At 41.5% G+C, this 23,460-nt stretch overlaps 2 protein-coding genes across 13 annotated transcripts in view; both read right to left on the bottom strand.

The window, feature by feature from the left end:
• The window catches only part of STAB1 (stabilin 1), a 54,630-nt gene extending 41,635 nt beyond the window's left edge, over positions 1–12,995 (bottom strand). Inside the window, exons 1-7 of one of the 2 annotated variants that reach the window (XM_066326825.1) lie at positions 12,938–12,995; positions 10,446–10,581; positions 4,883–5,019; positions 3,329–3,444; positions 2,163–2,248; positions 1,060–1,129; positions 159–254 (exon numbers count right to left, since the gene is read on the bottom strand). In XM_066326825.1, coding sequence (XP_066182922.1) covers positions 159–254; positions 1,060–1,129; positions 2,163–2,248; positions 3,329–3,444; positions 4,883–5,019; positions 10,446–10,520 — 580 coding nt within the window. In that variant the 5' untranslated portion in view covers positions 10,521–10,581; positions 12,938–12,995. Of the gene's footprint in view, positions 1–158; positions 255–1,059; positions 1,130–2,162; positions 2,249–3,328; positions 3,445–4,882; positions 5,020–10,445; positions 10,582–11,655; positions 11,696–12,937 lie in introns of those variants that run through there. The other variant, XM_066326826.1, reaches the window with a different exon arrangement.
• A 5,608-nt stretch (positions 12,996–18,603) lies between these two features.
• The window catches only part of NISCH (nischarin), a 29,455-nt gene continuing 24,598 nt past the window's right edge, over positions 18,604–23,460 (bottom strand). For 3 of the 11 annotated variants that reach the window (XM_066326813.1, XM_066326816.1, XM_066326812.1), the window contains 5 exons: positions 23,005–23,179; positions 21,660–21,813; positions 20,997–21,125; positions 20,471–20,632; positions 18,604–20,003 (listed from right to left, as the gene is read on the bottom strand). In XM_066326813.1, the coding sequence (XP_066182910.1) occupies positions 19,375–20,003; positions 20,471–20,632; positions 20,997–21,125; positions 21,660–21,813; positions 23,005–23,179 (1,249 nt within the window). In that variant the 3' untranslated portion in view covers positions 18,604–19,374. Of the gene's footprint in view, positions 20,004–20,470; positions 20,633–20,996; positions 21,126–21,659; positions 21,814–22,147; positions 22,351–23,004; positions 23,180–23,460 lie in introns of those variants that run through there. The other 8 variants (XR_010744452.1, XR_010744453.1, XR_010744451.1 and 5 more) reach the window with 7 other exon arrangements.

The raw sequence follows: 23,460 nt of genomic DNA, 5'->3' as shown, positions 1-23,460 counted from the left end.
TAGACCCCAGCTCTTCCCTCTGTCTCAATCTCCAAGGCTCAGATCATCTTTCCTCTACATTCTCAGCCTATTGTGTGTCTCCCTGCCCCTTCAGGGACACCCAAGCCCATATCATAGGTCTGCTCTCCCAGCCCCTCCGCAGCTACCAGTGTGTTTACCTTGGTCACACCTGGGGCCTGTGTAGCCTGCATAGCATGTGCAGCTCCCATTCCCAGTGACGCCACTGTTGCATTCCCCGTGCACACAGTCACACTCTGCAAGGGAAGTCCAGACAAAGCATTAGCCCTTTGGCTGCCAGGAAATGCACAGGGCTCCAGGAACACACTGGACAGAAGCCATAGGACTTGGCATCCTGATTTTCCACCAATAATCCACTAGCTCCTTTTAAAATTCAGCTGTGCCAGTCAGAGCTTTGAGAGGGCAAATTGCATATCATGGGCTCAAGAAAATGAGATAAGAGCAGCCCTGAATGCAAGACCTAGACCAGCTTTTCAGGTGTGTATTTCAACACATGAGCACAACCACCAAGGTCATACCTATCTCACCTTTGTGGACACAAGGAAGCAGGAGATAGACAAAACGGGCTCCTGTAACAGCCAGGCTCCACTGCCTGTAATTCACTTCCCAAAATGCTATACATGACAGGTAGCACAGTGTGTAATCATTTTTTATAGAGGACAGCAAGAAAGAAGCTGGGAGACAAGTGGAGCTGTTACAGGAGCCTGAAATACAGCTGGGAAGTGAGTGGTGGGTTGTTTCAGGGATGCAGGTAATGGCCTGGCTAGAAAGAGAGAGGAAAGTGGGATAGCCCTGGTAAGGAGGGATAGAGAGATTTACAATAGGAAAAATGGACTGTTTGAGTGACAGACTAAGAATCATTTATTTAATGGGACAGTGCAGAAGGGCACAAAGATAAAATGTCCAGACATCTGCCACTGAATTTTGCCAGCTCTTTGCCACTTTTGCCCTCTCCAGCACCTTCCTCACTCAACCTCTTCCTACTCCTTCTTTGTTTTCAGTTATTTTTGTGGAGGTTTCACTTGAATGACTTGCTCTTACCTGACTGACAGTCTGGGCCAAAACGATTTTGATCCCGGCAATTCTGGCAGCCATACCCACTGTATTGCTCCTAGAAGGGTCCCAAAATGTGCCAGATATTATTTTTCTGTATCACTCTGTTGTTTCACACATCATTATACTTTAAAGTCTCTCCCATTTTTGATTTTCTGTGACATCTGAAGCAGCACAGTGAAAACTGATCTGTGTTTTCCAGATCAGTTCAGTGCTCCAGTACTAACCAGCCTCCATGGCAAAGGAGATGCCAGTGCAAGCTGACACACAGAAGGCAGGCAAATGCCAAGAAACTGGTGGGCACTGAGGAAATAATATCCTAATTAGAGACAGACAGGAATGTTCCAGCTGGCTCCTGATATCTCTCTGAAAAAGGAATCTGGAATTCATTAATACCTGTGGGATTTTTAACATCGATTTTACAGGGCTCAGGGACCTTCAACATACATTTTAGTTGATATAAGGTGTCTTTGAGTTAAATCCAAAATCTTTTCTCAATAAAGAGTTCAAGAGGTAGGATTTCAACTGCTAATTAAGGATGCTGTAAAAATATACAGTTCATTAGGGAAGTTTCAAGTCTGACACTGATTCATTACCCTATACATTTTAGAAACAACACTATTCAATTCAAATGTGCAGGAATTGTTTGGTTGGACTACGTCTGGAATGGTAAAGAAAAATGAAAAAATATCTGCCCTAAATTCTCTTTCTCATCTCTCCTGCTTTTCCTGAGAGAGGGAGCCTCTGCCTACCTGGGTACAGCTCATTAGTAGCCAAGTGTCTCAGGGCTTCTTGCAGCCACAGACAGACAAAATTATTTCAACTGATCAGGGGTTAAATTAATGCAATTCTTTCCTTATTTCAACCTTGAGATTCTTCCCAGCTCCACACCATCATCAACAGTGTTTTAGTGCTATTGCCAACAACACCAATGCTGCAGGAAAACCACAAGACACTGACGCTGGGATGAAAGGAGTGGCAAATGACCTTCCAGGCAGAAGGGCTGCCTCCACCCACCTGCACCCACAGGCACCACACAGACAACTCCCTCTGACAGAGGACATCACCCTCAGAGGAAATCATGCACTGACCTTGCAGATGCAGGTCCCATTTCGCTGTATGCCATCCAAGCATGTCCCATGGCCATTGCAGGGATTTTCAGAGCCACCTGGACACTCTGGCAGGTAAGAAAAAGGACAGATGAGATTAAATTGAACAACCAGCACCTCTCCATCTCCTCCTGTCCCAGGTGTTCCAGCTGTGCAAAACAAGGGTCTCTTCACCAGCAAATTATCCAGCATGCCTAACACTGTCCCAGGGGTGAAAGGTCTAAGGAAAAGTCCCAACAAGCCATAACTAAATCTCAACAAAGGCACTGAAACATCATTTAAGGTTGGGCCACTGCTGCCAGCAGCACTGAGAGTGAGGGCAGCTCTGGAACTGGGGACAGACAGGAGCCTGCTTTGCAAAGACATAATTTTCAGCTCTCCTTGACTTCATGAAGAGCTGGAAGTGTGCCCAGAAAAACTGGGTCCCCACATATTTAGAGTGGGGTACCTCCAAATTCTGAGGACTATTTCTGATAATTCTGAAATCTGTGATTTCTCTGATGAAACTAGTTGCTTATTCAAAGCCAGTATGAGAACAAGGCTCAAGCACCCAGTCTCTCATTTTTTGCAGAACTGGAGGGGGTCTTTCCATATTCCATCAGACAAATACGTGAGAAATGTTTAGCTTAGTAGGTCTTGGTTTCAGATTTTTGAGACAAGACAAAACAAATTCTCATTACTTGGCATAAATCTGAGTGTGAGTTTTAGGATGGTTATTTTCACCTTGGGTTGGGACTGCTAAGTATTTTGTGTGGCTGAATGGCTGACTAACTCCAGACTATAGACCAGCACACGTGGCACACACACTGCAGACAACAGGGATAGCGGAAAGATCTTCCTCTTCCTTTGGAAACTTTTGTAAAGAGGAACAAAAACATCCCTTTCCAAAAGTTTATTTTTATAGAAGAGACAAAAGGAAGTTCCACCACAGGAGGTTATGTTATGTGTTAAATGTAAGGGATTCAACTCATCTGGAGCAGAGATTATACATTGAACTGATAGATATGCTCCCAGACAGATAATGGAGACCTTGTGAGTGTTCAAGAAATAATGAAAATTAATCACCTCAAATATATTTAATGCCTCCTATTAAAACTGGTTTGACCTGTTCAACAGCTGGAGGGTGTTGCAAAACCCCCAAAACTTACCATAGCACTCTGTACCCCAGAATCCTGGACAGCACTTTCTCTCCTCAATTTCCTTCTTACACATGTGATGGCACCCTGGCAGGGAAAGGGTATTTTCTCCTAACTTGACAGAGTATCTTAAAAAGAATAATCCAAGATTATGATTATACCACAAATCCAGCACAGGTCTGCTGGAGGGTTTCTAGGCAATCACACTGCAGCACCCTGAGCTCTGAAGGGAAGGAAGGGCCCTCATCCCCTGTTCCATGCACACACACAAGAAGTTTCACTCCAGTTATGTCTTCACTAAAGAGTCCCATTGATTTGAGCCTGAAAGACTGGTTAGAAGAAACCTGTCAGGGACTGGGCATGAGACAGGATCTTGCATCAGGATGGGGACCTTGGGTCCTGAAGGGTTAAACAGCACAGAAACAAAGTTAGGATTTCCAGGGTGACTCAGCATTCCATTTCATATCCAAAATAAGTTTGAAAGAACAAACTCTCCTTTCAGGACTCATCCCTTTCTGTCTTTTACTAAAGATTCCAGATCAAAATGCAGTAAATTTGGATCTAATAGCCATATTATTCACTCTATTAAATCTTGGACAAATGCCTTAAATTTCTGAAATAAGCATCTTCTTTTCTATCCATCATCCCTCCCCTCTACACAGAGGGTGAGTCCTTAGTGGCAGTGCCTCTTGTTCTGCACGTACGTGCTACAAAACTATTCTTGGGTCTGTCCAACAACCACCACCAGAGTAGATAACACACAGAAAAGCTGCATAGACTCACATTATTCTTACACTTCATTTTATTTTTGGCACCACATCCTTCCCAAAAGGAACTTGGAAATTGTCTCAATAGCATTGCTGCTTTGGCTTCCATCTGACTCCTGTGTGTGTGCAAAAAGTGCTATAAACTGCAAAACTGCCACCACTATTTTTAAAGTATTTTGAGGGAATTAGACAAAGAGCAGACAACGGAGCTCTATATTAACAGTTAGCATTCACTGTCGAATACACACACAAACAATAATCTATAGGTTTCATTTTACAAAAGCCTCCTAGTAAATTCAGTTTTACTTCATCCTTTCGTACCAGCCAAGCTCAACAGACTATGAGCAAGGAACACATGAACAAGCAATTGTCATAGAATGAACTAGGAAGGTTAAAAGTTCAGAGGATTATTGCTGGAAGCTGGGAGGATATACAAGGAGAACTATCATTATATTATTTTCCTAATAAGCCACTAAGGAATTCTGGGTTTGAAACAGGTTCCTTGCTAGACAGACCTCTGTTAAATTGCTACAGCAGGATTAGCAAACTGAGGTTTTTTAGGGCAAGTTAAGAGGTTATTTTCATTTAATTTGCTCTGTGTGTATAGAACCTGCCCAGAAAAAGTCCGTGGGATTTGCAAGGAGACAAAAGTAACAATGATAGGGGCCATAAAACCATCTGAAAAACAGACTCTGTGGACCTTTACAGCTTTACGTGTGTGTTCTCCTGAAGACACACACTACTCCCTCCACAGAAGGGCTGAGCCAAAAGCATAACAGAGTTAGGAAATGGGCCTTACCTGCAGTCCCTCACCCCATATCTTAGGGTGGTCTTTAACCAGCCTCTTGGACACAACATTTTAGGCACTGCACCACAAGAAGTACAAGCTGTATTCAAGGTGAACATCGTCTTGACATTGCATCGCATGGATTTTAACTTAAGAAAAAAAAGACAGAACGGAAATAGCCCCAGATTAAATTGCTATCCCAGGCACTTATCTTGCCAATCTTGTAATATCTTTATCAAGTTGCACCATTCATTAGATATCACTGGGGAGGTCAGTAGCCATTGCAGCTGCTGGGAGGTGCCACACACTCCCGTGGACTAAACCCCCCTGCCATGGTGCTGCATGCTTGGATCCACCTGGATCTCAGCTAGAAGCAACAGGGCAGATCACAGCTATGTTATCCCTCCCCTATGACCCACAGGAAATATTCTAACCATTTCTAAAATAATCACAGCTCTGCACTGCTAATTTCAGCTGGTCTTTTACAAATATGTGGTAGCGGTGTGTGAGGACAAGCCCTAAATTAAAAACCCTTGCCAGAAGAAACTGAATTAAAAGGGCAACACAGCATTTATCTTTCCCATGCCACTGATAAAATCCAGTTTATTGCTCTTCCATGAGTCTGACTGTGTTAGTTCAGTCTATTTCCCACAGCCAGAAGCTGTTCACAGAAATATTTCTTATGGCAATTGTCTGTGAGGAGGCACAGGGAGGTGGATGAAAAGGAAAGGTGTTCTGCACCTCTCTGAACACCTTAATGCTTTGACCCCAGGTGAGAAGGACTCCACACACATTGGCAGGAAGATCAGGTAGGACACTTGGATATATCACATGGCTGGTCAATGTCAGCTAAGTCTTTCCATCCAACCAGAATTACTTTAGGGGTTTGGTTTTCCTCACAGGGCTTTCCTGCACCCCTGCACAACCTTGCTTCTCCGAGTGAAACACAGATGACAAAGTACAGCCTCAGAGTGAGTGACCATCATCATCGCCTGCCAAACTGTCATTAAAACTTGTGACTTTGCTCCAAAAGTTTCCTTGAATTTCTAAACTACTGGAAACAAGTAACTGCATGGAAACCTCATTGGTAATTTTGAAAAAAGACAGTATTTGCCACTGCTGATGACAGAGAAAAGTTGGGAGGCATGAGCTGTGTATGCCCCAGAAGGTCATTGACTGGAAAAAAACCCACAGAGCGAATCCCAACTGTGCCTCTACAGGTATTGTATTTTCTAAAAATAAAAACATTAGATCAAATTTTGGGAGGAGGCCTTGATCTGGAATTTTTAAGCCAACCCTGAACAATACTGATAATGCAGCAGCCCTCCTGTCCCCAGAACTCCTCATTTTGGATTCCCATCAGCAGTCTCAGCTTTGCTTCCTCTGAACTTAAGCCCAAATACATACATATGCCTTAAAGCAAGGGAGGAAGTTCCTATCAGTTATCAAGAGCTCAGGAAGGACCTCCCAGATGATTGGCAGCAGACTCTGTCAGCAAAACCTCCTGAGAGATAACCCTCATGTCTCAAGTCCCCAGGGACATGTCCCTGGAATATCTCCCAACTCCTTCCCTCTGACTGGAGTTGTTGAAGATTTTCTCATATTTATGGATCCACCTTCTGCAGCCATACATGCAAGAATGCTGCCCCATGAAGGAAATTATTTCTGGGTCTGTGGTTGCCCTTCCCATGGATATTAACTTCTCGTTGTGCTTCTGACACTTTCCTACCATACAGCAACCTCCAGTTCCCCAGCAGCAGAATTCCTAAGGAACCTCTTATGTCAAGGACTCCCTTGCATTATAAAGAGCTCAAAACCAATCTGAGATCCACCAAATCCACCTCTCCTGTGGGCACCAGCTGATATAATTCTGTAGAACAGAGATCAGCTTTGCTCTTCCTTACGCTTCCACACAGAGCAGGCAGAGGAGATTTCCCATGTTTCATGGAGCAAAACAGAGAAGGCAAACAATATGGATGAATAAACAAGGCTCTGCCTCCAGAGTACTGTGCCTCTAAAGATCAGCAGTGCCATGGACGGGGTAGGGAAGAAGTCCCTCCAGCCATCTGATTGGATCTTAAATTAGGACTCCAGATTAAAGCTGGCCTTTTGAAAGGAGCCAGTTGAAGCCAGGCACATGGGTCTCACAGAACAGCACAGCTCCACCTTTTAGTTCCGCCAAATCCCAGCGTTAGCCTTTCCTGAGACAATGCCTCGGAAAAGGAATGGGAAGATGCCTGAGCAAGAAATACAGATGTGGACTCCTTCCTGTGAGTTAAAATTATGCCACAAACCTTTACCAGGTATCTGAGCCACCTTATCTTATCAAAAAGACCAATAAACAGTAGAGCACAAAACATTACATTAAAATTATCCAACTTTCTATTTCATCTGTACTTTCAGGGATCAGACACAGTTGGGCCATTAAATGTGTTCTCTGTCATGGTGGTGGAGGAAGACACCATTATTCATACATTATTCTATTTCCTTTCTCTTTCCTTCATCAATGTGGCTCCACATCTCAATGGAAATGAAGAGTGGGAGAGGTGGATATCTGTCATTCCTCCCTGTTGGCATGTTTAATTACTTGCAGACCTCTAAGACAAGACAGTTATTGTGGGATCCCCCTGTACCCTACTGGGACACTTGATAAGTTTAGGCAGCTTTCCAGTAAGACCTTCCCTTTTTTATAAGGAAATATGCTTGTGTCAGCAGCAACAGACAGGAGGAAAGAGGAAGAAAACAGCTGAGTGGAAAAGTATTTAAAAAAAAGTATTTAAAAAAAAAATCCCTTCTAATTTGAGTGACAGAACTGATGAAGCAGTCATTTTCTGGAAAGTTTTGCTTCTTAAGAAAGGAGAAGAGGGAATCAAGGAACATAAATGCAAGAGTCTGGATACTCAGATTCTGGAGAGGATGAAAGACAGACAGAAGTTTGATTCAGAAGTGGCTCCTGGGGCACAGCCTCATGGAAAACAATGATGCACTGCTCCCTTGGGCTCATCTTTGACTGCTGTTCCTAAGTGCAAAGCCGCTGGAAAGGAAGCAGCAAGAGGGAATGTCTGTCCCTGTGATGCAGCAGTGCTGCCTGGTGACAGTCACTGTTCTCATCAGGTGATGTTAAGAGCCTGGACTGGGTCACAGTTTGTGTAAAAAGTAACAGGAAAGGAGGACTGATGCTCTCAAATATCTCCAAAATAAAAATAATTTTTTAAAGCAGAAGACATCCAGCTGTAGCCAAGTCAAGAGCCAGGGTGCATGTGTCCTCCAGGCTGTGCTGTGCTCCCTCCCTGCACTCAAATGCTTGTGCAAGAGTAACCACTGCTCTCTGCACTCAGCTGAGACACATCAAAGCTTCTGGATGCTGCAGTGTTTCCTTCCCTCCTCTCTGAACAGATGTCCCTCACTTCTCAAGCGCTCGTTTCTCGTATTCCACCTCAAGAGAATAAGCTGGGAAGTATTTCGTAAGGGCTAGTTTCATTCCCCTCATTTTCACTCTTTATCTTTTCCTCCCAAACCATAACACAAATCCTTCTGCATGGTAAAAATCTCAAGGAAGAAAGAAAAACATATTTGGACGTCAGTGTTCGGCTCCAACAATCCTGGGAGCCAGTTCTGGAAATAGCCATTATCTAATGAATCACCAAGTTTCCAGTGCATTTGTCCTTTACAAAACAGAGCTGTAGACACAGGCTTGAGTCATTATAGTCATGTACCTCTCCAAATAGTTCTCAATAACTCTTGAGCTGAACAGAGCAGCAGCTCCTCCACACACACTCTTCACGCTTGTTCAAGGAAGACATCAAGAAGTTTATCAAGAGGATGAACAATGAAGCTCAGAGATCACACAGAATGAGATCTACTGTTGCCCTGTGTGTTTCCCAGCATCTCAGCTGCAGAGCAGTGGAAACATGGGGGTGCTGAGACCACTCTCCTCATTTCCCACCTTCCTCCATTCCTCCTCCAGCACAGTCTGGGACTGGCCTCCTCCCAGCAGAAAAACTTCCATGGTTCTCACATCTGCAGCATCTTCCCCAGCCCACAGCAAGAGGTACAAAAAACCAAATCAGACTAACAAAGTCGCTGTCATGCTTTAACCATTAAAGCTGATCCCTGAGGTAACGTCACTGAAAACCAGGTAGCACACAATCTTTCTTCTCTCTCAATGGTCCCTGTGAGCCAAGAAAAGCCTCCCATGGAATTACAGCACTTTTATTCCAACCAGACCCAATGGGTTTTCTAAACTGCCAGAGAAGGCTTAATTAGGTCCTTATTTTTCCTTATCTTCCATTATAACCTTTCAAATCTTTCTTTTCTTTCTCCATAAAGAAGGAAGTTTTGAGTAAAAAACTATAAAAGGGAGTTACTTCTGCTTTAAATAAACTGCTCCAGAGGTGATTCAAAACATTTAACTTCTCTGTGAGTACTCACTACCTGATAATGTAACTGTTTCATGCCAAGCCAGACTCCTCAGTAGTTACAGAGATCGACAGTGAGAGAGATCTCCAGAGATCTCCAAGTAAAGAGACCTACATTTCGACTTCTGCCAGCTGAAGACATGAGCCCATGTCTCTGAACAAAATCTGAAATTCATCTGACTGGAACCCACATCTCCAGACAGATGAAATCCTTCCCTAGAGACACTTTTTTTTTTATGTTGGTGCTCAAGTCACTGGAATGATCCTAGAAGCCTTCCTAGCATTCAGTTATGGTCCTTTCATGCACAAATCTATACAGAAGTTTCCATGCAAAGGTCTGACACTGAAGCATCTTTCTGGTCCTCTGGCTTTTTCTAAATCAAGTCCTTAAGACCCACAGGTCTGTTCACTCCCCACAAGGCCCTGCTGTGCCATTCAAGACAAGACAACCCTCCACAGGGTGTTTCCCTTCTCAAGGGAATTTCTGAATGCCCCCCACAACTCCAGGATTAGCAGACCAGTTCATTGCTCCAAAAGCAGAACACAAGGAAGAGGATGGCAAAGACACTATAATGTGAATTCCAGCCCACAGGAACTGGGCTGCCTCACCGTGGAGTCTAGAGAACAGACCTATAAAGGTATCACACATTCTCCTAGGTGCTGCTGCTAAACACAAGAACAGAGATGAAGGAATCAAAAGAAAATCAACAAAATTGAAATAAAATGGAAAGTATTCAACATCCTTACTGCAGAGCTTTTGGGAAATATACTTGAATCAAACTGTTGCAAAGGGACAAATTGATGAGACTTTTTTTTTTTTTAAGTGAACTTATGGATCTGCCCTGATGAATACAAAGTTCCCAACCTACATACTGAAATTAGCAGAAGATGCTGAGTATTTCCCTCTGGTGTTGTTTCTTTCAAGTTCAATGCCGAACATAGACACAAATTTAATCTGATTTAAAACTCAAGCAGCTCCTTTCAACCTTATATTTAGTTCTTCAGTTTGGACTACAGAGAAGATACCTGACAGCCCTACGGTTTTTACTGATTTTATTCTGCACCTAACTAAACATAGATGAAACAGTGTGTTGTTTGCTACCATCCAAATACGAAGAACTGCTCAATGAACATTAAACAAAGACCCGCAGACTTACCTTCTGACTCTGGCAGTCAGCTGTGGGAGTGAAGCATGCTGCTAGGAAGAGAAACAGCAATCCAGGAGGATGCATTTTCAGGCTTTTACAGGCAGGACCCTTTACACAAAAGGGGTGGTGAGGGAGGCTGCAGTTTCTGTAAGATAACACCGCCTTACTAAGAATCAGATCCAAGACAAACCAGAGGTTAAAAGTAAACACGGAGAGAGCATTTTTGCACTGTGCTTTTTGGCTGCAAAGCCTTCAGAAATGGATCTGCTACTTCTAGCGTTATTTCTGAATCAACATAACCTTTTTCTTTCCATTCTTTTTTTTAAATGCACAAGCAGAGCTCCTTAGTAAAAGGTTTACTCAAAACAGGAACATCTACGGATTTCCTCTTACATATCAGTTCAAAACAGAAGGAAGGAAATCCTTAGTTTTCAACTAATTGGAATGAAAAGAGGTTAACTGTATGCTTAACAGAAGGCAAATCCAATGGGCAAACTTAAATACCATAAATTTGTGAAGGGTACATTAATTTCCTTTTGCCACTGATGTGAATACGTCCATAACGCCTCAAAGTGAAGTTAGAGCTGAGCACTGCCTATCCCAAAGCATGCAAGAACAAAGCAATGCAAGTGACAGGCTGTGCTTTGGAGCAGGAACGGAGCACATTGCATCAATCAATCAGTCAAGAACTTTGGGCAGGCTTTGATATTTTTTAAAATAGTTGACTTTCTCAGCAAGAAAAGCTGATGCTATTCAGCAATAGCAAAATTTATATTTTTCCAAACACTCTGCTGACAGCTTGATGAATCCAAGGAGCACTTCCACAGCACTCAGAACAGGAAAGTTCCAAAACAGGATTAAAAAAAATACACACTAACCTGAGGTACAGTCTGCAATTCATATTCTCCTTTTGAACATTACAAAGAATTGATTTTTGACAGATTTTCCATAGCCTTTATCTCCCTGCACTGCCAAGAGAGCCCACTATCCTGAGCAGTCTAAGGACGGCTTCTGTTAGCAACAAATCTCACCAAGAAATGAGGCACCTTCACATTTTCAAGCCATTAATAGTACATGAAGGTGCCTAAACGAAACCAGGACAGGGAGCTATTCTTGTGTTTACATAAATTATGAGAGTACTAATACTTTTTTGTCCCACATCCCCACAAAGACACACACGCTGTAACATATGAGGTGTAATAGGAAGTGCTGTACTTACTGGTGCTGTTAGTCGTGCTTTACTTCTGCCTTCATCCTACGGGGAAAGGCAGCATGATGAACAGCCAGCCCTGCTATATATCCTGCACTAACAGGAAGCAGATAAGGCACACAACCATCCCCTGCAACCCATGTGAGCAGCACCAGCCCACAGCTCAACCTGACAGCTCAGCCCACTTGTCCTGCCACAGGACAGCTGCAGCCCTGGGACAGTCACTGCCCAACTGGTGCCACTCTGTCAAGGTTAGAGGGCTCACACTGCTCTGGTAATCGTTTGGTACCCTGAAAGTCTTCGAAATGAGGCAGAGGCCTCATGGCTCCAGCCAGCTCTGGTGAGATGGGAAAGTCACAAATGGACAGTGGGGACACTCTTGTAGAGAATGGAAGCTGTACAGTGCTTTCTTGGCCTGCAGTCATGGTCCTGAGCGGGCCATGGAAACACAAGAATGCGGCTGCTCCTTCTCTCCATGCTGCCCCAGAAGGATGGTGAAGATTGTTGATGGGTTTTTCAAGAGCTGGCTGTATGACACAGGGATTGAGTTGTCAGCATCCACACATAAAGGATAAGATTTTAAGGAGAAAATAGCTCAGCTTGGGGCACCTGAAGATGCATTGGCTTCTAAACGGCTCAGCACTGAAAATGGTACAGGGCAAGAAAAGACACACAAAGACTAATCCCAGAGTGTTCCGCTGTGCTTATCATCACTGTATCTGACCTACTGCAGGAAAACCAGGAAGGGAGAGAAATGCTTGGTGAAATTCCTGTCTGAATTAAATAAATCAGATTCACAGCAACATCAAAAGGTTCACAGCCAGCTTCCTTATCTGACCTCACCTCAACTGAAGGCTAGCAATACAACAGCAATACACAGGCTAAAAATGCAAACAGTGAGTACAGCAGCAGAGCATAAACTGAAAAATCAAGAGGTCATCTGTCATTATACACTGCTTTCCTGATCAAGCAGCATAAGCAGTGTGTGTTTCAGCCAGTGCCTATGAGCTGCTCTGAGAGAATGGAAACTTTGCTGACCACTGCTGCTGGATGTGGAACACTAAAATCTGCAACAATTCTGGATCTTCATGAGTCTGAAAATGAGTGAAACACCAACCACCTTTAAATCAATAGGTGGCCAAGAGCCATTAATAAAGTTCACTGCACAGAAGCCAAGGTGCTCTCAGCAGCAGTTCAGCTGGCAGTGTCATCAAAGATGGCGACGCCAGCAGAGAAAACAGCACAGGAATAAAAAATGAGCCAAACAAACCCAAATTATTGCTCCACTCACAGTTGCTGTTCTCTTCTGATGAATGGATTTCTCCTAGGCAAATAAATGTATTTTCTCATGGATGACATCTATAAAGACTTTATGCCTTAGAGGCAAAATGCATTGGATCAATTTTTTGATTCCACTGTTTTGTCCAATACTCTTCAAAACTGTCAGCAAATAGAAACCCCAGTTTCCTCACTCATTTCAACATTAGACCTGCTCATGCACAGAGGCATCTCTACAAAGTATTTTAAACCCCCAAAATCTCATAAAGCAAGATCCTGAGATCTGCCAGAGAGCCTTCATCAAAAGAGAAAATTTAGGCAAGACTTGTAAAGATCTGATGACAGAACACACAAACAGCTCTGTGCAGGCAGGGTTCACGTTCTAGTTAAAGCTTGATTGAAATAGGACTGCACAAATCCAGTTTTAAAACATACAGTAGGAGTTGCCAACGGTCTGCCCATGTGTTTATCTGTGAGGTTTCACACATGGACTTTTATCTGTTTTGGAAAGCATGGAGATTGACTCATCTGTCAAGTGTCTCTTGCCCACATAACAGAAAGTGGCTGGTTTAGCAGGAAAAAGTCACAGATGTGGGTCTCAGAAATGTCTTCAAACTCTGGCCCTGACTTCTTTGAGATGACTTCTACAAAACACTTAAAATGTACTTTGCGGTCTCAGTCTCCTGCATGCGCAGGAACACTCAGGACATCAGCAGTGGGCAGCAGGAATACTCAAGATTTTTCCCTCTCAGGGAAAATTCCCTCTCTTTTTCTTTATGCATCAATGACAAACTGTGTCCTCTAAAGCAACTTATCTAAAACCTGGCATTTTTATTGTGTACACACTAACATTTAAAGTTGAGAAGCTGCTGGTAAAAATTACTCAACCTCTTTCACAGGAAAAGAAATCAAATCCCCACCTGGATAAAGGCAAAGGATAAGGCTATAAACCCTCTCAGACTCCCTGCCTGTGCCACACACTGTGTTTTAAAATGCTGGGTCACCAGCTCTGCTCTGTGAAGTGTGTGCAGCTCCGACTAGATTGGGCAACTTCCTTCTACTGAAATCTTTAGTTTAGAAACTACAGAGCCAAAGCAAGTGATTTGCCATCCAGTCCACCTTGTGGCAGCTTCTCTGGGAACATTTGGTTACATTCACAGAGAGAAAAGGACTCTTGTCCTGCACTTCTGGCAAAGCTGGGAAAGGACATTAAGTCCCTTTGCTCTGAATTGTAAGGGTGTAAGAAGGCTGTAAGTTTGGAAAGGATTAAGCTGTCAAGCCAACAGTGTTTGTGTGTAGGAAGGGGACCAGCTGAACCACACTTACCCAAAATATTCTCAGGGTCCTGGTGAATATGCAAGGGCACAGTCCTAACTTTCCTTTCCTCTTGGCAAGCTGGAAGAAACAGGAATTTCAAGGTTTGCTCATAAAAGCAAAAGAACCTGCAAGGATTGCACAGAGAATAGGAGTCTGTTTATCCTTTTCTTTCTCACAGACAGTAGTCCAATTCCAAGGAGACAGGTACAGCTGCCTGGGCACAATGTTGTTACACAATTCAGAAAGAAATTGTTGTGGTCCTGTTACTCCAAATCTCTACGGGCAGCAGTACCAACATCAGTGAATAAATGCTTTGTCTGGCCTATCACTTTCTCTTGACTCAGAGTTTTTTACATGTTCTGCTGCAGTGAAAACCAGTGACATTTTCTTGTCTCTTGGTTTTAATTTTATACCTTTCCCATTTATTAAGCAGCACTCTGGGATTGTACTGGAAAGTCAGTCTCTAAATTCCCCACAGATATCCAGTAGTGATTGTAATTCTGGGTAAAACTCTTTGTTTCTATAGCTGAGCTACTGAAACTCAATACCTGCTGACAGGAGCACAGTGGCAGAGATGGTGAGCTCTCCCATGATGCTGCTGATTCTTCAGGCCCTGTTGTCTACAAAAGATAGAAAGGGGCTACAATGTGCTTGACTCAAGCTGTAGCCAACAGTTTGCCAAGGATAGCACAGAATGTCTGCCTGAGAACAGATGGAGATGGGAGTCAGATTCCTGCTAGCTCTGCCTTTTCAGCAACTTCAGAGATGCTAGGAGTTCCTGTCATCATCTCTCAGAGACCCTGAAGACAGAAGAACAAGGGTTTGGTGCCCACCTTATCACCTCTGGCTACTGCTCTTCATGCACCTATGCGGGTAGATTTTTTTTAGTGTCTTTTTTTAGTGCTTTCTGGGTCTAATGAATTTTGTATCCTTCCTTTTTCACATCAAATTTTAGCTTTCCAAGTTTCTAAAAGCTCTTAATCATCAGGTAGACACCAAGAAACAGAAGCTTGTAGTCTGCTCTAAGCCACAACTTCCCACTTTTCCTTATGTGGCTGTTTTTCTGCCTAAGATTTGGTATGTTAGAAGATTAGTACTGCAGAAGTAAACTTTCTGATCAGGATGCAAGTAAGATGCAGCAGCACTCTCTCTTATATCACTTAAAAAACCCCACCTCATTATCAAGGCTGGTAAGAACAAGAAGGCAAACCAGAGGGGCTGATGGAAATACATGACTGTGCAGTACATCCACAGCCAGGCAGATCAGAGTTCTGCAAAGCAGCACAGGAACGGACAGGATGCAGGTCACACTGTCATTTCTTCTTGCAGAGAAAACAGCCTGATGAGGTTCATTTACAATTTTTAAGTTGTAATACAAGGGAAGATCTTTGGGCAGATCCTTGGCAGAAAATATTGGACAAAAATAATTGTCTGGGTCTTCGTAGGGTGGCAAAAATCTACATCAGCTGCAAAGCCAGAACACAGAAGTTTGAGAGTTAGGGAGATACTTTCCTGACAAAGGTTCTCTCACCTGCCTCTGTGTGTTTCTGGTCATAACTTCAGCTACTCAGATATTCTTTTAATGTTGAACAAGGGTTGGAAGCTGGAAAGAATTTGAGGATAAAGGGCTACTAAAGAGAAATATGCCTGCAGGGTTTTCTAGTGCTCTTGCAAAAAGAGAGAAGAAATCAAGACTGTTCTATGTGACCTCAGCTATTGACAGTGACTTCATTCTGCAGAGCTTTCTGTAGAAACTGAATGTGCAAAATTCTGGGAAATCTTCATGTACTGAAGCAATCAGTTTAGTTTCAAGATGAACAATTGTACATTTTCAAGAAAATCTCACTTATATCCCTGTATTTAAGAACAAAAGATTACATTAAAATTAGGCAATAAAGATTGGCACTGAGGAATGACAGTTTATAAAAATTTTCAGCCTCATACTGCTCTTAAATAAACAGAAATGCACACTCACAAAGCACTAACTCCAGCAGGTTCTAACACAGAGGCATGGCTCCTCTGGAGACTGACTGGGAAAGTTTTAGCTGTTCAGGCTGGAAAAAAAAGCAGGCACAGGGAGACCTCACTAAAGCCGTATCACCATTTAATGGTTTTTTATAATGAGGGACTTTTTACCTCTGCAGACGGTGATACAGCCATGGGGGATGTCTTTTAATTAAAAAGAAGATATTTAGATTAGATGTTAGGAAGAAATTCTTTATTTAGAAGTTCTGGTACAGGGTACAGGACCAGAGATACTGTGGATGCCCCATCCCTGGAAGTGTCCAAGGCCAGGCTGGATGGAGTCCACAGAAAATTGTTCAAGGGGGTGGCATCCCTGCCCATGGAAGGGGGATTGGAATGAGATTATCTTGAAAGTCCATTGCAACACAAATCATTCTGTGATTCTATGAAAGCAGCAAGGGATTAGATATCTGGTAGCAGGAGAGAAGGGGATTTCTTGTTTGGGGTTTGGTTGGGCTGTTATTACTAATTTTTTTCCAGGTAAAAAATGGAAAAAGAGGTGAAGTATTAGGGGAAAAGCTTTATCTAGCCCATGCTCAATTTGGCAGAGAATAAAATGATTTCTTGAAAAAATGCCCTGCAAATAAACAATTATGATGGTACCACAGGTAAGATAGTTAATGGAAGAATCAAAACATACTGCAGTATGTACTGAACATTTCATTAATCTTAAAATTTGATCAATGCTTACCAAGTCAACAAGGAGGAATTACAGCTGTTTCCTGGATTAATAATCTGATCCAAAGGGACAGATCCTACATTTTAAACAGCTGAGAACTTAAAAAGAATTTCAAGTTTAACAAATGCAAAGATTAATTTTTGCTGCCATAAAAATTGAAAAAGAGGCCTTACCTGCTCACAGTATATAACAAACAGGGCCTTATCCCTGCTTACTCTAATGTAAGATTTTCTAATAACCACTACTGTATTAAAACATCTTTAAACAGTTAGGTTTTACAGAACTCGTGTCTGTCTCAAGCACAGGGCACACTCCAGAACAGCCCTTATTTTTAAGATGGAAGCAGGGCTGACTTATCCAGGAGCAGTGACAAGTAAAACTCCCATATGAGAGACAGATCCCTCCATGCTGGCTCAAGTTCCAGGCAGTTCCAGAGGACTCTTTACAGATTCCCTTAGTATTCATTTATAAATTCACTTGTAAATTATCTGGTCATTTGGTATGTTCTCAAACGCTTTTGAAAATGTTTAAGTTGCCACAGGGTCCTCAAGTGTCACCTTGGACAATTATTAATAAATGATTAAAATAACTACTTCAGAACTAGTGAAGACCAAAGGTTTCTTTCAATTACTTTATTTCTAGAATGCTTAATTTAGAAATTAGCTTTTCCTATCAAATTATAATTAATCTTAAATAAACATAAGAAACCTTGAGATTTCAGAGAACAGAAGAGCTCCAAAGTACAGGAAAATTCAGTTTTCTCTAAGAGCCTGCAGTACCTACCTGAACTGTTCAGTTCAGTCTCAAGTTAAGGAGTTAGGCTTCCTCTGCCAAACTGGGAGCAGAGCTGCACTCCAGTTATGCTCCTCATCTCTGCTTGCTTAGGGAGCTCCACTGCATCCTGCAATACAACTTGACTTTGGCTGTCTTTGTCATCCTTGCACTGACTGCAACATTCCTGGCTTCTGAAATCCAAAAAGCACAGCCAAGCTCTGCAACAGCATGGAAAAATACTCTGTGAAACCACCAAATTCCTAACACCACTGTGGACCCACCATTCTTGGACAAAACTCATAACCTGTTTGGACCAGGCCCTGGGCAATCTGTTTGAAGGTTGCCCTGTTTAAAGTTTGACTGTTGGATCTCCAGAGGTCTATTTTGACCCAGATTTCTCTATGTGTTTAAGGGGCATCAGTTTTAAGCAGCATCAGCTGCCACGTAAATATCAAAACTGTTCTTCCCCTCTTAATCCCATTGGAGAGAGAACATTTTTTTTTAAAGTCTCAACATCTGTCTTCATAATGGTGACAGGGAATTTTACTGTCATGGGGGTAACTAAAAACTTGTTGGGCACAATAACTATCAAGTTAAACATGACATCTTAGAAAGAAAATCCCTAATATCTAAAAGATAAGCAAAAGTACTTGAAATAAATCCTCAAGTTGTGTTTAGAGGCTGCAGATCCTCAGTTTCCATGACTCAGCTGTATTTCTGGGCTAACCATCTTGTTATAGTAGAATGAACTATTTCTTCTTTCATCTTGCTGCACATTTTATACTTTACAATGCACTCTAGGAACAGAATGTGTGCTGCTGAACTGCCATATGGTATCCTGGAAACACAAGATATAAACTTGAATAAAGACAAGGCCAAAAGAAAACTGTCAAATTACACTTTATTTGTATTGACAAGATAGGCAAAAGAAAGACTTTGTGTTCAGAGATACAAATCCATTATTTGCTGACAAAATGCTGATATACCCACATTAGGTATTTGCACTTTCAAGACAATACTGAGAGGATCTTTACCAAGCAATTCTTTTATCCTTGGATAAGGAAAATTAATGCCTGTGAAAATAGTCTCATATGAAAATTTGTTACCTGCTTGTGCCTCAAATTTTACTGTTAAGTTCATGATTGGCAGCAAATAATTACACTTGGCCTCAAAGAAAAACTTATGCAAAACCGTAAGGTCATTAAATAATAAGCATTAGCAGCATACCCAAAATACTTCTTGTACAAAGAACATTGCACTTAAACATACACAAGCATTTACCCTTATTTACACATTAGAATTTGTATAGAACAGCAAGACTGATATATACAGAAAAATAGTGGAAACCTTAACAGCCCCAGACGACAGAATATCTAGTGTTGACTCCTTCAATTTTCCATACAGTTTCCCAGGATGTCTCATGGGTTTGGTTTTTTTTTTTTCACTATATACTATTGCATAAAAATAGACTGTACAAGAAGGTCAGTCCCCAGTTAACAATTTAGAGTATTTCTATGTACTATGACATGTTCACTGCACCAGGGAGAGTCCAGGTCAGCTCCTCATGACAACAAAGAGAACTTGACTGGTGCTATCTACTTAAACACTGTGCTTTACTTTGTAATACACACTGAAATCACTTGGCTGTGCTGTAACTAGCCAGTGAGTTCCAAAGGCAATTCCCTACCACACAGGATCTCCCACTGTCTTGCAAGCAATGAAATTAATTTCTCCCTGCTTTCTGCACTTGGGATAAAAATGTACCACTGGATCTCTCTGCTCCTGCTGCCCTCTTGTTTGGAATTTCCCTTTGGGACACTATCAGTTTCTCCAAAGTGATCCAGTGTTAAATTCTGCATCAGGTCCTGATTCTGAACATCATCAAACACAAATGTAAGGGCCTGTGGATATGTCTGATACCCCATGAGTACTCTGTCTAAATCCCGGATTCGTCTTCCATCTGCAAGCTGATACTTGTCTCTCTTTGGTGGCTCCTTGGCAAATTCAGGTAGTGGGTAACTGATATAGTCTTCATCAAAGAGGAACAAATCAGAGCTGGTCAATATCAGTGTTTTAGGTTGAAGTGAACTAGTGTTCTGAGCAGATCCTTCAAAGTGATTTACTTGAAATGCCAACACATACAGAAGGATGTTGAGGGATGGAAGACTGGTCAAACCATCCATCTTCTCTGCCACTAGAAAAGCAAGGTCCCCAATTTCCTCTTCATTTGGATAAATAAACTTGACTCTGCTAGAGTGAATCAGTTCATAATTCTCCATTTTTCCTGCAAGAAACATACATTATTATATCTCTATTTAGCGCTATACAACACTTTCTTAATGTACTAGAATAAACAACAGCCCTTGACAGCTGGCTCCAGCTGGAAAAATTCAAGTTTTGTATCTATTAATACATGTTTTTGCTTATAAACAATATACTAATAATTTTATTCAGATTGTAAGTCTCTGCTGGAGTCCTCCTTGCATTACCAACATACTTTTCTGCAAATTTCTAACCATGTATCCAGGGTGAATGCAAGTTCACTTGTGCAAGACTCTTACATACACTTAACAATTCAGCTCACGTAAGGCACATCTAAGATAATTAAAGTCAGGGAGTTTAGTTGAAGTCTCACATAGGAAATGACTGATGCACAAATGTCTCTCAAAAGAGTTTTTAATCAGCACAGTTTAGGTGAAGGCTTAAGTATGATGCCTAAATATGTCATGACATGTAGAAAAGACCACTCACCTGTGTTTTTACTCCCAAATTCAGAGTAGAAGTCCTTATCTACTGGTTCAGGTGAAGGAGTGCGTGCAAGCAGTGACAGGACTGCCATAAGCTGCTGTATGAAGGTGTGAGTGTTGTAACTGTCTCTCGTCAGGCAGGTGACAATGTGATCTGCAGAATGTCCTGAGGAGAACACAGAACATAATTCACTCACTGATCTGTATGTGGCATTACCATTTCTTGAACCAACATGCAACTGCCATCAGATTCTTTTAAAGGATTATTTCTCTTGAAAACACGTATCATTATTCAGAAATCTTCCAAATTCTTGAAAACAGCAATGGAACCCTTACAAATACCTCAAAACCAACATAATTTCACTTTATTTAAAATACAATGTATACTTATTATTCAAATATGCTCTAGAGATTCAAGAAAAAAAAAGCAACAGAAAACCTCACTTCCATCTCCCTAATAAAGACAGGGATTCATCTAAAAGACTAGACAGAATAGAACAGGAAAAACTTAAAGCACAAGATGTACTCACCAGTAATTCGGAAGTATTGGTCAAACAGGCCAACGTTTACTGACTGCAGGTCATTAAGTTTCAGGACAAAGCAGCAAGAGAGATGGAAAGAACTGTTTTCACAGTCTGAGTTTTCTTTGTTCCAAAAATCTGTTGAAGGATATATGATAAAAAGGTCAAATGAAAAAGATAATTGTGTCCATATGTGTAATTTTTATATTACAGTCTAATACTTATGTCACACTTGAAGAAAAAAAATTAGAAAAAATTGGTACACTGGCTAAAAATTTCTTGAGCAAAATCCAAGCAAATTTTATTAGCAGCATTTTTTAAGCATTTCTCACACACTAGATTTAAATCAGCACATGCATTAACACCACACTTTAAGCAAACGCCCACCATGAGGTTCACCATCCTTCACTTTCCATTTTCACTATGAAAGGAACTGTGAAATGACATCAGAGAAAAGCATGGATCCAAAGGCAGCTAAAAGCATCTGCCTGAGAAGCAGACATGACCCAAGACCCTGTCTTTTGAACATAAAAGCCTTGTGCAAATACTGACCCCTTCAACTAGGAGCTCTAATTAAGAATATTGACCCAAACTGGTTCTTAGACTGAGGACAAACACACAGAGAGAGATCAAGCAGGTCATGCAATTAAAGGATGAAAGTAACTATTGTACCTGACTGGTGCTCATCTGCATGAATGAAAGAATCATCCAACAGAAAGTAAATAGCTTTTGTTGAGAGAAGCACACAAGCCATCACTTCCACATTGGGAGTCTTGTAAAACAGAACTGACGACCACATCAGGTGTCTCAACTCTTCGTTTTCCACCTAAGATGTAAATTTCATTTCATAAACACATAAACTTTGATATCTGAGACAGTTTCATCACCTTAGAGGCAACTTTAGACCCCCAGAGAAACAACTTCAAAATCTTAAGCATCTGAATATGCTCTGGTCAAAGACAGGTAGCTCACTTCAAAGCTGCTAAATGAGGCCACAAGGCAGCCACTGAAAATATCTTGTGCTGAATATAGGAAAATTATTTTGCTGTTATAATCAAACAATTCCTTGTTTTCTGACCAAAATTAGAAAAAAACAGAAAAACATCTCATTTAGAAGAAAGACTTATTAGGGCTGACACTGCAGACAAAACTTTAATCACCAGCTGAGCAGTGGCTTCCCAAACCTCAAGTCTGCTGAGCCTTCAGGTGATCCTGAGGGTTGGATTCAAAGACCCTGGAGAGAGGACAGGAGCACAGCCTGCCACTGCAGCTGCTGTTCCACCTCAGCATCTTCCCAGCTTCTAACTTGATGGGCTTACTGTGAACCCTTAAATGAGTCACCTGCTTTTCTTATCAGTTTCTCCTGATATAAAAAGAGAACCACAGCTTGTAACTGTGCTTACTTAAAACATCTGGAAGAGAGGTAAAGGAATAAGAAAAATGTATCTATTTCTCAAGCTTTTCAATTGACATTTGTACTCAGATCACAGTGATTTATGACTCAAAAAGCCACATCATAAATTTTGGGTAATATTTGTACTTTTTGATTTGATATTCCCCCAACAGACTTTAATGATTTTCAGAAATCAGGTTTATCTGTTCATATTTCTGGAGTACTTGCAGCCAGGCACATTTGTTGTATGTGTCAGAACACTTATTTATTGATTTAGTTAAGAACCATCCCAAAATTATTTCATTCCTGTTATTTTCTTTCCTTTTGACACTTCAAAGAAAAAAGAGGAACATTCTTGGAGGAAACATATCTTCAAGACATACACCAGTGTAATCTCCTGCTCAGCACCTCAGATCCTGAAGGCAAAATATGCCTTGCAGGATCCCAATTGCTGTAGCAGGGAACCCAAAATTGAATAACACACAAATTCTTGATCAAAATACTTCCAGGTTGTCCAGAGCCTTATTTTTGTGGTTAAATTTGATCAGGAAAGTTTTTATAGATACTGTGCAGTACAGAAAGGTCACAAAGCATGTTTTTGTACACTTGGTATAGACACGATACCTCTGCAATGTTGCTATGGAAAAATTCAACCAGGGCTCTTCCCTTCAGCCCAGATACATACTGCAGAGACACAGAAACATGAAGGTGAACAGGAATCTGGTTGTCTTCTGTTATCTTCTGCATAAGAAACTCAGATGGGTACAAGGATGACAGTGTCAGATGAGGCTTGCATAAACTAGAAAAGATCCAGAACACGAATTATCAAAATGTAAAGATCTACACAGCTTTTACCCTACAAGAATATTTGTACTTCATTCAAAAATTTAAATGAAGTAACTTCCATTTTTAATAGTTTAAATCATTTATCTTGAGCATAGCTGTCAATCTGCCATGACATCAGCCTGCAGGCACATGAAATAGGAAGTTTCCTTCCATCAGAAATTAAATTTTACATTGCAGCAACAAAACAGGAAAAAAAAAAAAAAAGGTAGACTGCTACAGTCCAGGATAACCATT

This window comes from Sylvia atricapilla, chromosome 11 (genome assembly GCF_009819655.1).
Source record: "Sylvia atricapilla isolate bSylAtr1 chromosome 11, bSylAtr1.pri, whole genome shotgun sequence".
In the NCBI taxonomy this organism is placed as follows: Eukaryota; Metazoa; Chordata; class Aves; order Passeriformes; family Sylviidae; genus Sylvia; species Sylvia atricapilla.
Note: the sequence above shows the minus strand (reverse complement) of the source record. Positions and strands in the feature narration are given on the sequence as shown.